The sequence below is a fragment of the Macrotis lagotis genome, chromosome 1, assembly GCF_037893015.1.
Source record: "Macrotis lagotis isolate mMagLag1 chromosome 1, bilby.v1.9.chrom.fasta, whole genome shotgun sequence".
NCBI classification, from domain to species: domain Eukaryota; kingdom Metazoa; phylum Chordata; class Mammalia; order Peramelemorphia; family Peramelidae; genus Macrotis; species Macrotis lagotis.
The window spans coordinates 604302230-604319890 of NC_133658.1; the positions used below are offsets into that span (position 1 = coordinate 604302230).

The window sequence follows — 17661 nt, forward strand, 5'->3', positions numbered from 1 at the left end:
AAGAGACACCAGAGATTCACTATTCTCTTCCCTTTATTTTCAGATGTGGAACTGTAGTCCATTAAAGTTAAGAAACATATGGGCAAATAAATGTTTTAGCCAGAACTTGAACTTCGGGTTTTTCATTCTTTGTCCAATGTTTTCCTATCCTACTGTACAATATAAAGTACTTTGAGATGGGGAAATAAAGCCTTCATTTTTCTTTACAAAATATTTTTATAGTTAGCTGGAGTTTTAATAAAGAATGTAGGTCATCAGAATTCAATTAATCTACATACAAAATATGTTTAGGACCCATTCAGAAAATGTGCCACTAAAACATCTGTGACCTGAATTCAGCAGCCTGAAAATTTCAGAATCATAGCATATCTATGATGAGTATTTCTACCAGGACCAAGGAGGGGGGTTACTCACACAGTTCAGAGCTGAAATATAAATGCTTTTATTAATTGTGATACTCCTTGATTCAGATAAGGGATATTAGTATCTTAGATGTTAGTGTTAAAATGGACTCTAATCCAAATGCCTGCCTTCACTAGAAGGCTATTTTAATAGATAACCTATGCTAAAAGACTACTCCTTTATCTCATAATAATATGTAGGTGACCCAGGGTTAGGGTTATCAAAATCTGTGTGAGCATATCCATAAACTCAGGAAAGTTTTACCCATCTGAAAACATTTTGACTATGTTTCAGGTGAAGTGTGTTTGTCTTCTAATGATCAGAATAGATAAATTAAACATAACTTTTTGTTTTTACTTTTTTTTGGTAAGATATAAAGACTATGCACTAAGGCTAACCAAGAGATGAACTCACTGACCTTCTGAAATATTGAAATAATTTTAGGCAATATAATGAGATCCAGAGATGTTGTGATGCTCCAAAGATCACAAAACTAGTAATAGTGGAGTAGACATCAGGAATTTGGATCTTAGATCTAAAGTAGGAAAGGATCTCAGAGATTCCAAGCCTTTCATTTTATAGATAAGAAAACAGGTTCAAGGAGGTTAGAGATTTTCCATAGATAGTAGCCAGAACTGGAGAGACTTCCAAGGTCTGCCCTCTGTACCTGTACCAGAGACAAGATTTAAACCCACTCTCTGAATGCCAGAGTCAATGTTCTTTTACTTCTACTACACTATCTTCCTAGAATTGTTCACTTGAGGGAAATGAGAGTATTAGTTTAGAGAAATCTCTGTAAGGGACATGATAGTTGTCCAAATGTATTTGAAGGCTTGTCAAGAGAAAAGAGAACTATACTCTGGTTATGCTTGACCTCAGATAACAAAAGAGAATAAAATGCTGAAACTGCAAATAGATCAATTTAAGATCACCTTTAGAATAATTTCCAAACAATTAGAGCTATTCATAATGGAAAGTGCTTCCTCTTTAGGTGGTGGTGAATTTCTTTCCCAATAGGTCTCTTAGCAGAGATTAGAAAACCATTTGTGAGGTATGTTATAGTGGGAATTTAATTTAACTTTTTGTATATGAGTTTGACTAGATGGTACTGAGATCCTATTTGACTCTTAAAGTATGTGATTCTGTAATCAACTTATTAACTTATTGTCTTTCTACTTTATGACATATCTTCTTAAGAATTGTCTCTCAGGGTGGCTAGGTGGTGCAATGGATGGAGCACTGGCCCTGGAGTCAGGAGTTCCTGAGTTCAAATCTGGCCTCAGACACTTAATAATTACCTAGCTGTGTGGCCTTTGGCAAGCCACTTAACCCCATTGCCTTTCAAAAAAACCTAAAATAATTATCTCTTGGGGAGTGAAGATGGTGACAGGAGAAGATCCTCTCTTAGGTGCTCTCTCTTTCTAATATTTCAAAACTTATAAAATAAGGACTCTAACTAAATTTTTGACAGACAGAACCAACAGGAAAGATCCAGTGAGGAAGTTCTCCAGCCCAAGGTAACCTGGAAAATAGTGGAAAAGCTCCACTCCACAGGGTTAGAGGGGCAGCCACCTGAGTGAAGGAACTTCAGCCTCCTGGAGGCAGCTCCAGGTTGCCTGGGAGCCATGGCTCATGGCAGCGGGGGCAGTTTCCTGACTTAAATCCTGGAGAGCACCGGGCACAACTTGGAAGATCAGTGGGGAACCTCTACCAGAGCGAGTGTGTGAAGCCCAGCCCTCAGGGCACTCAGCTCTGACCAGGGCATCCCAGATCCAGGAAGGGGAAGCAGGCAGAGCTGGTATCAGAAGCCCACAGGCAAAGGAGCTTGAGTACTCAGCCTAGGTAGGGGAGTAGAGAGAGACTTCCAAGGTCTGTCCTCTGTACCTGGAACAGGACTCTGGGGCTATGATCACATTCAGATCCTGATCACAACCTATGTCCCCCCATAGAAGAGCAGGGCAGGGAACCCCCCCCCCCACCTCAGCCCTGTGGCAGAGGGGTGCACGTGTGGTCATTCACAGACCAGGAGGGAAGACAGAACTTCACACATGGAGATCCTTGTGAGTGTGTGTGTGGGGGGGGGTCCCAATAATACTCAAAAGCTCAGGAAGAACCCCAGAACCAGGCATAGCCTGGGGAAATGAGTAAACAGAGAAAAAAAAGGGAAAACCATTGAGAAATACATTGTCTATGATCCCAAGAAGGATCAAAATACCCAATCTGAAGATGAGGATGCACAAGCTCCTGCATCTAAAGACTGCAAGAAACTGGGCTCAGGCTACGACAGAGATCAAAAAAGAGTTTGAAAATCAAGTGAGGGAGATAGAAGAAAAATTGGGAAAAGAAATGAGAGAGATGCAGGAGAAACATGAAAAAGAAGTCAGCAGCTTAGTTAGGGAGATGCAAAAAAATGCTGAAGAAAACAACATGTTAAAATCCAGCATAACTGGATAAAACAGTTCAAAAAGTTATTGAGGAGAAGAATGCTTTAAAAAGCAGAATTGGCCAGATGGAAAAAGAAATAAGAAAGCTCTCTGAGGAAAACAAATCCTTCAGATGTAGAATGGAACTGAGAGAGCTGCTGATTTTACGAGAAATCAAGACACAATACTTCAAAACCAAAAGAATGAAAAAATTAGAAGAAAACATAAAACATCTCATTGAAAAAACCACTGATCTGGAAAACAGATTCAGGAAATATAATTTAAAAATTATTGGGATACCTGAAAGTCATGATCAGGAAAAGAGCCTTGACATCATTTTTAAAGAATTCCTACAGGAAAATTGCCCAGATATCCTAGAAGCAGAGGGCAAAATAGAAATTGAAAGACATCTCCCAGAAAGAGATCTAAAGAAAGAAAAACCCAGATATCCTAGAAGCAGAGGGCAAAATAGAAATTGAAAGAGATCCTCCAGAAAGAGATCCAAAGAATATTATAGCCAAATTGCAGAACTCCCAGTTCAAAGAGAAAATATTACAAACAGCCAGAAAGACACAATTCAAATATCATGGAACTGCAGTCAAGATCACACAGGACTTAGCAGCAACTACATTAAAAATTCATAGAACTTGGAATATAATATTTCAGAAGGCAAAAGAGCTTAGAATGCAACCGAGAATGAACTACCCAGCAAAACTGAACATTCTCTTCCAGGGAAAAAGGTGGACTTTCAGTGAACCAGGGGAATTTCAAATGTTTCTGTTGAAATGGCCAGGGCTGAACAGAAAGTTTGATCTTCAAATACAGGACTCAGGTGAAGCATAGAGAGTGGAAGAGAAGGGTAAAATATGAAGGACTTAATGATGAAGAACTACATGTATTCCTGAATAGAAAAATGATACTGCTAATGCTTACATGAAACTTCTCATTCAATAGAAGAGGTAGAAGGAGTTTTTATAGATGAAGCACAGGAGAGAGCTGAATTTGAAGATATAATATAGTGTAAAAATGGAGTCAATGGCTAAAAGGGAAATGTAATGCGAGTAAGAGAAAGGAGAGGTGGAATAGGCTAAGATATTTCATATAAGATTTTTTTTTATTACAATGAGCTATTGCAATGATATGGATAGGAGGAAGGCAAGGGGGAATGAGGGAACCTTCAGTCTTATCAGAGGTGGCTAGGAGAGGAAAAAGCATATATACTCAATGGGGTATAGACATCTAGAGTAAGAAGGAGAGAAGGGGGATGGAGGAAGGGGGGGGATGTGAGTGATAGAGGAGAGGGTGGAATGTGGGGGGAGAGTGGTCAGATATAACACATTTTCTTTTTTACTTTTTTCTTTTTTTCTTTTTTTTTTTAAACTTCTTGCAAGGGGCTGGGATTGAATGGCTCTTTTCCAGGACCACAGGGCTGAGTGAATGCTCATACCACCTAAGGGGTGGGCTCAGGGCCTCTTGGTCCCAGGGCTAGGGATCTGTCTGCTGCACCACTCAGCTACTCTGAAGCACATTTAAGAGGAGGGACAGAGTGAAAGGAGAGAGAAAATATAGTATATGGTAGTGGGGAAGTACAGAGGGAGTTGTCATCAGCCATGGCAATGGTAGAAAAATATGGAAGTAGATTTTGTGATGGACTTATCATAAAGAATGTGATCCACCTACAACAGAGCTGGAGGTGTTAGAACACAGACTAAAGCACATTTTTCATTATTATTATTATTATTATTATTATTATTATTATTATTATTATTATTATTATTATTATTATGGGCAGGGTTTGCAGGGCAAATGGGGTTGGGTGGCTTGCCCCAGGCCACACAACTAGGTGATTATTTGGTGTCTGAGGCCAGATTTGGACCCTGGTACTCCTCGCTCCAGGGCCAGAGCTCTGTCCTCTGTGCCAACTGGCTGCCTCTATTATTGTTATTATTATTATTATTTTAATTTTACTTTCAATTTTTTCTCTTTCCTTTATTGCTCATGTGGGTCTATATTTTTCGGGAGGAGGAGTGGGAATTATGTTTACTCTTAAACAAGAATATTATAGTAATGTATAAAAAATCATTTGTAAAATAATAAGAATAAATAAATAAAAATTCAAAAAAATTGTCTCTCCAAGAGCTGCAGTGACCAGTGCTATGGTGAAATTAATACTGTGTCCTTTTTAGTGAATATAATACTGTTCTTACATGACCAATTCTATTGTAATCCAATTAATCCATTTTCCTTTTTTGATTATTAAAACTACCTGAGAAAACTTAGGTGAGATATTTAGTCTTTTAAATCAGAGAGAGCTATTATTTATGGTAGAGATTCTGATGTCTGAGTCCACTATGTGACTTTTTTAGAAACAAAAAACATTTTGATCATTGCACTTAAATATAATAGGTCTTTCATATAAAATTTTCTCATTTATTTTATGTATTTAAAATCATTGTGAAAAGATTAAAAGGTTTTTTTTAAGATTGTCAATGGACTCCCTGACACAAAAAGGAAACTTATTTATGCCACTTGCCAGATTATTTTCTTTGCCTAAGGAATCTATTTTTAAGATATCAGATAATTCAAGCATGCTGACTGAGGTTCATGGTAGCCTTGTCCTAAAGAATATGTTCAAATTTATCAAATTGTCTCATAATCATGGATTATCATTTCCCTGCATTTCCCTGAGCATTAAAAATCTCTAGAAGGTAAACCAGCAAAACTCCTAAAAAACATGAGAATATAAGTTGCATACATTAAGTGAGGAAGTCCAAGGAATTTTCACCAGTGAATATGAAGAATAAAATTTGAATTATTGGGTGCATTTAACAGAGAATGTGTATTGTGGATACTGTGTTACCCTAAGTTTCCTAGTAGATTCCTCAGAGTTTTACCATAAGCACAATACTATGTTTACCATTTTCTATTTCATCACCAAAGTATATCCACTTAGAATGTAATCAGTTTCTTTAAATTTCCAATTACTAACAACTCAAGCAATTCCATTTGTGTTCTGAACTCTTTCAAAGACTGACAAGATCCTTTATGAGAGTGTCAAATAGAATGTCTTGTCACTAATTTTCAAACTAGACCTAAGATGGAAAGCTCAAATCTTGGGGTAGTGAAGGAAAAATAGTCTATTGTAAACTAAAATCAACATTCAGTTATTTAGAAGTAGATTGGAAAACCTGCCAAATTTGCAGGTCCATATATCTTCATCTTTACTTCTTATTAGCAACCTTCTCTAAGAGGTGAATAAAAGAAAAGGTAAGAAGATAAAATTTAATTTATAAATTTTATTAGTAGTTTTGTTAATTTAATTACTTTGGAGTTTATGTACTTAAACACATATGTGTGAGTATGTATTTACACAAATGTGTGTGAATGTGTTTAGAGACTAATTAACAGATTATTCCTATACTTTGCTACCTTAAGTTTCCTACTGGATTTCTCATAGTTTTACCTTACTCACATATAAACACATGAAAAAATAAATACACACACATATATATGTAGATATACATATGTTTATCCTGATTTGTGATATATCTATGTAGTTATGTATATAGAGACTATATATAAAGAATAACTCTCTTGAAATTTGGAATTATGCCCAAAGGGCAACAAAAATGTGCATACCCTTTGACCCAGCAATACCACTACTTGATCTATACCGAAGAGAGATGATTAAAAAGGGTTAAAAACACCACTTGTACAAAAATATTCATAGCAGCCCTGTTTGTGATGGGAATTTGGGGAAGCCTGGAAAGATTTTCATGAACTGATGCTGAGCGAGATGAGCAGAACCAGAAAAACATTGTACATCCTAATAGCAACATGGGGGTGATGATCAACCCTGATGGATTTACTCATCCCTTCAATGCAACAATCAGGGACAGTTTTGAGCTATCTGCGATGGAGAATACCAGCTATATCCAGAGAAAGAATTATGGACTTTGAACAAAAACCAAAGACTATTAGCATCAAATTAGAAAAAATAAGTGTTATATTATTATGTAATTTTACTATCCTTAAGGATATGATTTCTGCATCATCACATTCAACTGAGATAAATGTATAACATGGAACCAATGTAAATATTAACAGAATGCCTTCTGTAGGGGGTGGGGGGAGGAAAGCAAGAATGGGGGGAAAATTATAAAATTCAAAATAAATAAAATCTTTCTTTAAAAGAAAAGAATGCCTTTCTTGCCTCAAATGAACATTATAGTTTGTAATGAATTTTGTTTGTCTCCATTCTCCCAACTCCTCATTCAATACATATACATATATGTATATATTCTATAATCACAGAATACCAAAATGGAAAGGCATATTGAAATATATTTAGTTCAACCTCTTAATTTTATTCTTAAGAAAACTGAGGTTCAATGGCTAAATCATTAAGATAAGGCAGGTGAGGGACCATTTTATGCTTTCCTTCCCTAATTTTAAATCTCAGCAATCTCTCCTCTCTTCTCCCTTCCTCTTTCCTTTCTTCCTCTTTCTCCCCTCCCTCTGTCCTCTGTCTCATTGTCATTCTCTCTCTCTCTCTCTCTCTCTCTCTCTCTCTCTCTCTCTCTCTCTCTCTCTCTTTCTCTCTCTCTTACTTTCTCTCCTCCTTTTCCCTTCATGCCTCCCCTCTCTTGCCCTTTATGTGAATGCACCATAAAGTATGATTTTTCTCAGTTTCATACCAAAGGGGTATACCCACGTTGACTAATGTTTTTATAAGTGTTGCTGAGGCCCAGTTCTTACTTCATGCAAACTCAAAGTAAATGATACATGAAACTCATCTCACCTCATAATCAATGTCTAAATAGTCACCATCTCCTTTAGCTCGGAAATGTTGAGTGTGCTTGTCCACTGTGAAGTTCACTTGTTTATTGAACCGCTCAATGAGGACTGAGTGCCAATGTTGGTCATCTAGCAGACTGCCGAGAGTCACTGAAGGCTGGCTGTTACTAAAACGACGTTTGCTGTCACCTGCCAAGGGAAAAAAATAAAATAAAATAAAATAAAAATAAATCATACTTGTAACTGGGTCTAATGTAACACTAACATACCAGGGAGTTTAGATGAGCAATGATATGCTTAGTCAATAAATATTTATCAGGTGCTTATGAGAATAGTATTATGCCAAACACTGAGATAAATAAGGAATATTAAAGACTTTTTATGTTTTCTATATCCTTTCTATTTAATGAATGAAAGAAAATATATACATGAAAATGTTAAATAATACAAAGTAGTATCTGACAAGTGTCAAGTGAATGTTATTGATAGGAGAAAAGATTCAGTGGGGTTGAATGCTTAGCATATAGCATATGGTAGCCATTTAATAGATATTTGCTTGTTAACTTGTCTGGAGTAGTCTGTGGTCTAAAATCATTCATAATAAAGGTGAAATTTTTGGTGTCCCTTGAAAATTAGGTAGAATTTTGAATATTGAGAAGAGGAGAAAGAACTTTCCAGATAGGGATTAGAGTGGGAACATCATGACCAAACAATAATCAGAATAGAAGACCAGGTTAGGACAGTTGACTCATGGATCATAACTCTGGTTATCTTTCATTTCCAAAGACAGTGCAAGGTTTCAGTTCTTTGAATCCCAGTTCTAACTACTTCTTTTCTGAGGGAAGGAGAGGCTCTAACTTTGGGAAAAATTTCTATCCAGTCTTAACTTTAATGATACCACCTCATGATAGAGATGTGAGGGATATAATGTATAGGTTGTGACATTTTTTCAAAATGACTAATATAGAAATTTATTTTCTGTGATTATGTATATTCTATTTTAATGCTTTTTGTCATTTTCAGTAGGAAGGTTATAGGAGAGAGTTGTTTGCTAATTGAAAAAATTTCTTAAAAATTCACAAGTTCTCAAAGAAGATATTTCCTTGCCTTGGAAACATGTTAATATTTTACTCCAATCAATGAAGCAAACTATCATTTAAAAGGCACTTATTAAATAATAACTGTGTGACTGTGTCCTAAATGATATGGATACAAAATAAAAAACAGTCCCTTCTCTCAAGGGTTCCTATTCTACACAGGGAGAGAAATCAAATGAATAAATAAATGAAGATGTAGATTGCATTTGAGAATTTATATAGTGTTTTTGATACTGAAAAGTTGGTTCTTGACTTTAAAATCCTAGATATGATGCTAAATGGCTTTGAACTATAATCTCTGAAGACTTAATCAATCAACTGGTCAAAAGTTATTAAGCACCTTCTAAATTAATATTACAAGAATTGAAAAGGAAATATGAGATATAAAGTGAGTTTAAGTAGCTTGTAGGTTATTCTCACATACACCCTTCACACAAGGAGCAGTTTTTAAAAATGTGTGCCTGGAAAGGAAAATGTGTGTCTAGTCGTACAATAGAAGCAAAAAAAAAAAAATAAGAGATGGATGGCCTTGAGTATTGCCCTGGTACTCTTGGAATATCAAACAACCTAGAGGAAAACCTCTACTGATTCAAATAAATCACAAAGGATCATTTATGGGAAATAGACATTTTAACAATAGATCAGATCTTTAATTCATTTTGGGATCTATTGTATATACTGAAAGCATGAGAAAATAAAAATAGCTTCAAAAGTTCGGGGTATATATAGGTTTCATGAGATTTTATATTTGTCCATTGAAAAATGGAAGATTAGTAACTACAATCATAACTGATGAATTTAAATAAACATAAATTTTCATGAATATATATTATAAAAAGGATAAAATGATAATCTAAATAAATGTTTTTATTTAATCTTTTATTTTCTTTAGCTTCCAGAAAAATAATCAGTAACAGTTTCTTACTTCTCAGTGGGGAGGCTTATTTTTTATCAAGTCTTAGGGAATGTTAAGTTGGTAAGATAATTTGGTAGATTGAGAATTTCTGTTTCTTCTTAGGTTGTATGTTTAGTATGTTTTTCTTACATCTGTTATACAATGGAAAAAAGATATCTTTTTTAAGATTCCCATCTCTCAAAAAATTTTCATTTTCATAAATCATATGTAATATTTAGTACTAAGGAGATCAAACTAAGTTGTTTATTAATTCACAGCTAGAAAAACTAGAACATTTAGTTCATTATTTTGTTGATCAATGCTCAAAATTTAAGTTAAGTTTCTACTTTTACTTTTCAAAGCAAAGTCAAAAAAATCAAAACAAAACAAACAAATAAATAAACAAAAATCTATTTACCATTGGAGAAAGGGGGGAAGAGGGAATTTATATTTATACACCCCACCCCACACACACACATATATAAAATATACATTTAGAAGCTACTACTGGATTTTTTTTTAGGTTTTTGCAAGGCAAATGGGGTTAAGTGGCTTGCCCAAGGCCACACAGCTAGATTATTATTAAGTGTCTGAGGCCAGATTTGAACCCAGGTACCCTTGAATCCAAGGCCAGTGCTCTATCCACTGTGCCACCTAGACACCCCCTACTATTTGATTTTTAAACTTAAAAAATGACAAATTTTGTTTATATTCTTAAAATATAACACATCTGAAATCTAAAATTCTGTAAGGTTAGTCTTCTCTATAAATTCCAGCCCAGTGCTCTAGCCACAGTACCACCTAGCTGCTACAAAGGTTGAAGGCCTATGCAATGCAACCAGAGGCATTAAATATCTTTTAAGACAGAGGATAAAGCTAAAAAATATATTCTGGAAAACCTTTTCATTGTGTTTTTTTGAGTTGTTACAGATGAATAGATTAAACTCACCTATATTACATGTTTATATATACTTTATATTGTATATATATATGCACACTTGTATATTCATACTACATGTATATTTGTATGTGTGTGCATATGTATGGACACTCATACATATATCTTCCTAATACAAAGATATTAAAGAAATAACACTGAGAATTTGAAGTCTAAAGATTGTGATTAATTTTTGTTTTGCCCTGTGCTAGTTGTACAACTTGGAACAGTTAACCTAATCACTCTGAACTTCAATTTCTTTAGTTCCAATTGAGTGATTGCGAGTATCCAGTGAGAAAATATGTTAAATTTGTTGTTTTGACTTTAAAAAAAGACAATGGAAGCAAGCAACACTACAACAAAAGCCATTGAGTATCACTTACAATGGCTAGAAAAGGAAGTGATGCTTCCTTAAAAAAACAAAATAAACTCATCAAGTACGTGACATCATGGAATGTATGTATTTCCTTCTTGGAAAAGACATAATTTGGCAGAAGGGACAACATGGTAGATATAGATTAACAGAAATTTTGCAAAACAAAATATCTCATTCTATATACTGGCTGAAATTATGGAGATATGTGAACTAAAGGACAACATAAATAGATTCAGAACTGGAGGAATGGCAAAACTCCAAGAATGGATTTTAATGGTTCCATATTAAGTTGGTAGGAGGTAATCACTGTAGTGCCTTGGGGATTTGTTCTGTGTGTATGTCTGTGATATTTTTATCTGTGACTTTTATCTGTGAGTGAATAAGTTATTGAGTATTTATAAATACTCAAATTAACAAAAGGGCAGTTGAAGAAAAATACTATGTTCAGAGAAAGAACTGAAACATAGAACAGGTATAGAATAAGATTACTTATAAATCTACATATTTGCATGTGTTATATATATATATATACATATATATATATATATATATAGCATGTTCATATATATTTGTTTAAATCTAGTGATCTATCACCTTATTTGTATCTAATTCTTGCCAAGGTGGTGGTGGGGTAGTAAAACAAAAGGAAAAAAAGAAATTTACATGATAATTTTTTTTGTATATTTGAAAGAAATAGCAAAGTGTGTTTAGTAGATTTGCAGTTTCATGTTCAACCACTTTTTTGTTGTACTGTTATGAAAATGCTTGCTTTATTCCATGTAGTAATATTAAAAAGTGGAGAAAAGAGATAGCATGGTTATCAAATATTCAGATCTAACATCTTTATGATCCTCTAACAGGATCAGATAACACACAATATGACTGAATCAAAAATGCAAAAAGTTTTTTGATGGGCTAGAACTTTTATATTTTGTCTTTGTCTTTGTTCAGTCATTTTTTAAATAAGTCTGAATCTCATGACCCCATTTTGGGGTTTTCTTGGCAAAGATACTGGTTAGTGGTCTACCATTATCTTCTAGATTCATTACCAATGAGGAATTGAAGCAAATAGAAGTAAGTTAATAGCTATTAACAGTCTGAGACTGGATTTGAAATCAGAAAGATAAGTCATCCAGGTTTCCAGCCCAGTGCTATATAGGTTGAATCTAATAAGATGAATTTTAATAGGTATAAATTAAAACCTTGTATTTAGAAAGAATCAGCTTCACTAGTATAGGATGAAGTAATTATGGCTAGATGGAAATTTGACTGAAAAAGGATCTAAACATTTTAATGGCCTACTAATTTATTATGTCAGTAGTGCAATGTGGCAGCCAAAAAATTATGTAATGCAATCTCAGATTGAATTGAGTGGCAGAGCTTCCACAAATAAAGATTGATAGAGCTGTCCACTTATCAGATCTTTTCTAGGGAATTGTGCTCAGTTCTCTACACAACAGCTTAAGAAAAACATGGATAATAAAGAGAGAATTCAGAGGGAGATAATAAGGATGGTGAAGGGTCTTAATACCATGTCACATGAGGAACAATTGAAGATACTAGGAAAGTTTAGCTTAGAGAAGACTGAAAAGGAAATAACTGCTAATTTCCAGTATTTACAAGACTCAGGTCATGGAAAGTTTCTCTTCAATATTTGTCATCTATGTTTTAATTAGAATTCATTATTCTATGTGGTTTATGCTAGATGGCTTCTGAGATCTTTTCGAATCTAAATTTTTTTGATTTCAAGAAGCATTATTACAAATGTAAATTTCAATCATATATAATTATGCCTAATATTATCAAATAAAATTTTCTTGAATCCATTTTGTTCATTAATATCTTAAGACATCAAAGGTAGATGTGGGTAACACATTTATTTTGACACCCACTTTCTTTCATTTTTAATTTTCAAATAGGTAGGAATTTCAATGGTACTTGAATGAGGACAATTGCAAAATGAAATGCTAACAATCTCTCCAACTAAGATCTTCTTGCAGTTACGCTACTATTGTTTTAAAACATCTATATCTTTGTAAAAATTGTATACTTCTATAAATTCCATAAAACCTGGTAAAAACAGAATGAGATGTATTTTTTAAGCATTGATTTGAATTATTGAGTGGTCAGGGCACTCCTGAACTGGGACCATTTTACAAGTAATTATCCTTATATTTTCTGAGCTCCACATCATTATACATTGTCTTAAAAAGGATCTCCCTTTCATAAAACTTCTTTTAAAATTTATTTACTTTTTATGACATAGGAATATCCATAGTATCATAAAATTAGGCTAGGAAAGGGCTTCAATATTTATCTGGAAAATTTCACTCAATTTGCAGATAAAAAAGTAAAATCTGGAGCTATTAAGTAACTTGCTGAAGATTTCATAAAAAAGAAATAGTAGAATCAGTATTTGAAATCAGTTAACCTGACACCAAATCCAGTCCAGAAAACCCAGACAAATGGTTGAAAGAGAAAATGAAAGATAAAATGAGCCAATGTGCTTCCATTTTTCATACAAAGGAGATCTACAAATACATTACCCTGCACTTACTTATCCTGTACTAAGTAAAGCACTTGGCTTGCCAGTATGAACAAAATTGATAATTTATTCAATATACATGTCTTCATTAATCTGCAAGATGCCAGTGGATAGTCCGATGAGATAATATCTATTAATTAATTAAAACCAATAGTTGCCATGAAGCTATCTTAGATGCAGTATTGAAAAATGTATTAAGTGTTGAAAATATAAGGAAAGGAAAAAAAAACAATCAGTTCCAGTTCTCAAGAAGATCACACTCTAATAAGAGAGTATTATATAACATATATAATAGTAGTATATAACAAACCAGTATAGAAACAATTTACATACAAGATAATTGTAGTAGTAGCATAGGGAAGGCACTAAAAATACATTCAGGGATGGGTAGCAAGTAGAGTTCAGGAGATCCATCAGAATTTCCAACACAAGACCAGCTGGGATGGGGAAAGACACTAAGAGGAAGAGAGAGACACTAAGCTATGAAAAGAAAAAATTACAATGATGATATGATATTCTTCCACCCTTTATATCTTTACATTTACTATTCTTCAAAACATAGCTCCAGCAGTCATCTTCTAAACGAGGTAGATTTCTCCAGAAGCTATTGTTTTTTCCCACAAAATAACTCTCGAATTTCTATTAATTTTCTATAGTGCTTTTTTTTCCCCTGAGTAGACATAAGATTCTTGAATGTAGGAGGTATTTTCAATTTTCCCTTTGTATTCCCAGCACCCAACACATAGTAGGACCTGATGAATCTTCATTCGTTAATTAGTTTAGTCTTTGGGAGAGAATGCCATTTGAAGAAAATGCAGGGTGGGGTTGACTGAGGTGGAAGACCCGCAAGTAGAGAAGGTTGCTAATTTTAGAAATATTTAATCTAACCAATTTGCCTATCTGAACAGTTGCTTCAATCTACTGAGAGAGTTTGATAGTGCTCTCAAAATTCTCTCACTGCCTTGACTATCCTGTCTTAGTTGTGGGTCATAGGAATTATTCAAATTAGATTGATTTTGTCAGACCTAGAGTTAGTTGGTATTAAGTCACACCCTAATATCTTCCTTGTTGGACAGAGAAAAATAAATTGCCTGGTGTTGTTTATCTTTTACAAAAATGTTTGCTAGAAAAATGAAAATTTTTTGTCATTTTTTAACTTCATCATCTTCACAATATCTATTTTTAAGTAGAATTCCCATCCTACTCATTTTTAATGAAAAATAAATGGGAAGGGGGCTCATGTTCATGACAAACTGTGACTTATTTTTCCTCTGCAGCTTGGATACTTTTCAGATTTCTTCCTCCACAGATGAGCTATTTTCTCCATTTCTGTGAACTCTGCTCTCTGTGTGCTACAAAGAAATACGTTCCATTTTCCTTTCCTTCAAAAAGATCTTTGATCACATGGAGGGGGCTGAGCATGAACCACTCAACTTGCAGGGGTCAATTAAAGTCAACTGAAGACACACAGTGAATGCAGAGGGGCTGAGGAAGAAAAGTCCTAATGTTTGTGAGCTGAATTGCAAGCAAGCATATTTATTGTTGATAATGATAGTCTTGGTTTAGTCCAGCTAAGACATTTTTAACATCCATAAATACATGCAAAAACACAAAAATGCATATACTCAAGCATATGTAGGTATAATCATATATACACACATGTATTTTCCCTTAGTGATTAGAAAAAAAACAATTTGAAAAAACAGAAGGGGAAATAAAAACAAATGTTGCTACATACAAAAACATGCACCTACATAAACAGCAGACCTTTCTCTATAGCCCTGAACCAAGTGTATTCAAATGTTTAAAAATTAAAGAAAATAAATCATCTTCACCACAAGTATGCCCAATTTTCTAATGCATTTATGTCCAAATATACATAGCATGATATTTTATGCAAGTCAAGGTACAACTGATACATTTCTATATTCCTATTGTGAGTTTTGACATATTAAGGAACTGGAAGTAACTAGTTGGCAGAATGGACAGAGCACCAGCCCTGGAGTTGGGAGGACCTAAGCTCAAATCTGGTCTCAGACATTTACTAGCTGTGGGACCCTTGACAAATAATTTAACCCCAAATGTCTCCAAAAAAAAAGGAAAATATATATGTATGATATATATATTTAAAGGGAACTTGGGAGAGGGAGTGTTACAAATTTGATTGTTCCACAAATTTCCAAACTCTTACATGTTCACCTTCAACTTTCTTCACCAAACTGCTTAAAAATTTATCAAAATGTTATATTCCCACTAGGTTGTATGGTGGGGGAATACTTTATGCTTCGATCATAGAAGAGTTGAATGTATTAGTTTTCATTATCATCACATTTAAGGACACAAATAACAAATCCTACCTAGGTTGATATGTAAGGAGAGTCTCCCCTTCTGGAGCTCCAGTGTAATGTAATCTCCATGTTGGCCCTCTCCATGGAACAATACCCCATCTCCTTGCATGCTCTTGAACTTCAGAGAAATCACATCTTTAAAAGTGCTCATCAACTTCTGATTAAATCTGTATAGGAGGGAACTTCTGCCATCAAAGTCAGCAACATCAGATTCTGAAGGAGGAGTGAGAGGAAAAAAAAGGAAATCAAACACAGCATTATTCTTTCTTTTAATTGATAGTGAATTCAAAGGCACTATGTTGAAACTTCAAAACACCATCCATCACCACTTTATAGGATCCTCATTTTCTGATAGAATGCAAGTTTCTTGAGGGCAAAAATGTACCATCATTTTCTATAGTTTTTTAAGATTTTAAGATCATTAGAGCAGAGTTGTAGAACCAGAAGAAGCTTCATTTCCTCAAATTTGGATTTAAATAATTGTTTTGTGCATCATCATTTTTAAGAGGAGTTATATAACAGCAGAAATATCAGAATCTGATGCCTATCTATTCACAGGAAATTTAAAATTCTTAGTCTGTGTATATACAACTGTAAATTAAGAATATATAGATTATAAATTAGTCTTTATGAAATCCTGCTTCTTTAGAAAATATTTTTCTAATTATATATAAAAAATATTAACCTTCATTTAAAAAAATAATCATTTTTTTCAACTACATGCAAAGAAAGTTTACAATATTCACTTTTCTGTAAGGTTTTAAATTCTACATTTTTCTCCTTCCACCCCTTCTCTTGACAATGAATACTCTAATATAAGTTATACATGTATTATGCTAAACATATTTCCATATAGTCATGTTTTGAAAGAAGAATCAAAACAAAGAGGGGGCAAAAACAATGAGAAGGGGAAAAACAATAAAGAATAAAATAAATTTCAAAAATTTTAAATAATATACTTTAGCCTGCATTCAGACTTCATAGTTCCTTCTCTAATGGCATTTTCTATCACAAGTCCTTTAGAATAGTCTTTGATCATTGTACTGCTGAAAAAAGCCAAGTCCATCATAGTGGTTCATCACACAGTATTGCTGTTAAATATGTACAATATTCTTCTGGTTTTGACTTCACTTAATATCAGTTCATGTAGATCATTCCAGGCTTTTCAGAAGTGTGTCCATTCATTATTTCTGATAGAACAATAATATTCTATCACATTCATATACCATAGTTTGCTCAGGTATTCCCCAATTAATGGCATCCCATAAATTTCTAATTCTTTGCCACTACAAAAATATCTGCCATATATATTTTTGCACATGTGGCAACATTCATTTTTTTCTTACACTTCCCATTGAGAAAGCAAATGATTTGATGTAGGTTATTCACGTAGAGTCATACAAAATATATTTCCTTGTTAGTCATGTTATAAAAGATAACAGAAAAATTATATAAGAAAAATAAAGTAAAAAAAATGCTTTGCTCTGCACTCAGCCTCCATCAGTTATTTCTCTAAATATAGAAAAGATTTTTCATCGTAAGTCCTTCAGAATTGTCTTGCATCATTGTATTGCTGAAATATTAAATCACTGATTTCGGACAGCTTAGAGAAACTCCTAGTATGGGGAATTCTCCACCAATTATGATTTCAACCTATGTAGTATTATTTCATTAGTTCTTCTAAATTTTTAGAAGCACATAGAGATTAATAACTTGACTAGATTCTCATAATTGGTGATCAGAAGAGGCAAGATTGAAACCTAGGTGCTTTGATTCCATTTCACTGCTGTTTTCATTGGCTTCTTCAAGAACTAATGACAAAATACAACAACAAGCTATGT

The 17661-nt window shown here is 33.9% G+C and overlaps 1 protein-coding gene across 2 annotated transcripts in view; it reads right to left on the reverse strand.

Annotated features, from left to right (window-relative positions):
- CNTNAP5 (contactin associated protein family member 5) overlaps nt 1–17661 on the reverse strand; it is a 945272-nt gene that overhangs the window by 519957 nt on the left and 407654 nt on the right. For both annotated transcript variants that reach the window (XM_074214960.1, XM_074214961.1), the window contains exons 5-6: nt 15830–16033; nt 7627–7811 (exon numbers count right to left, since the gene is read on the reverse strand). In XM_074214960.1, the coding sequence (XP_074071061.1) occupies nt 7627–7811; nt 15830–16033 (389 nt within the window). The remainder of the gene's footprint in view (nt 1–7626; nt 7812–15829; nt 16034–17661) is intronic.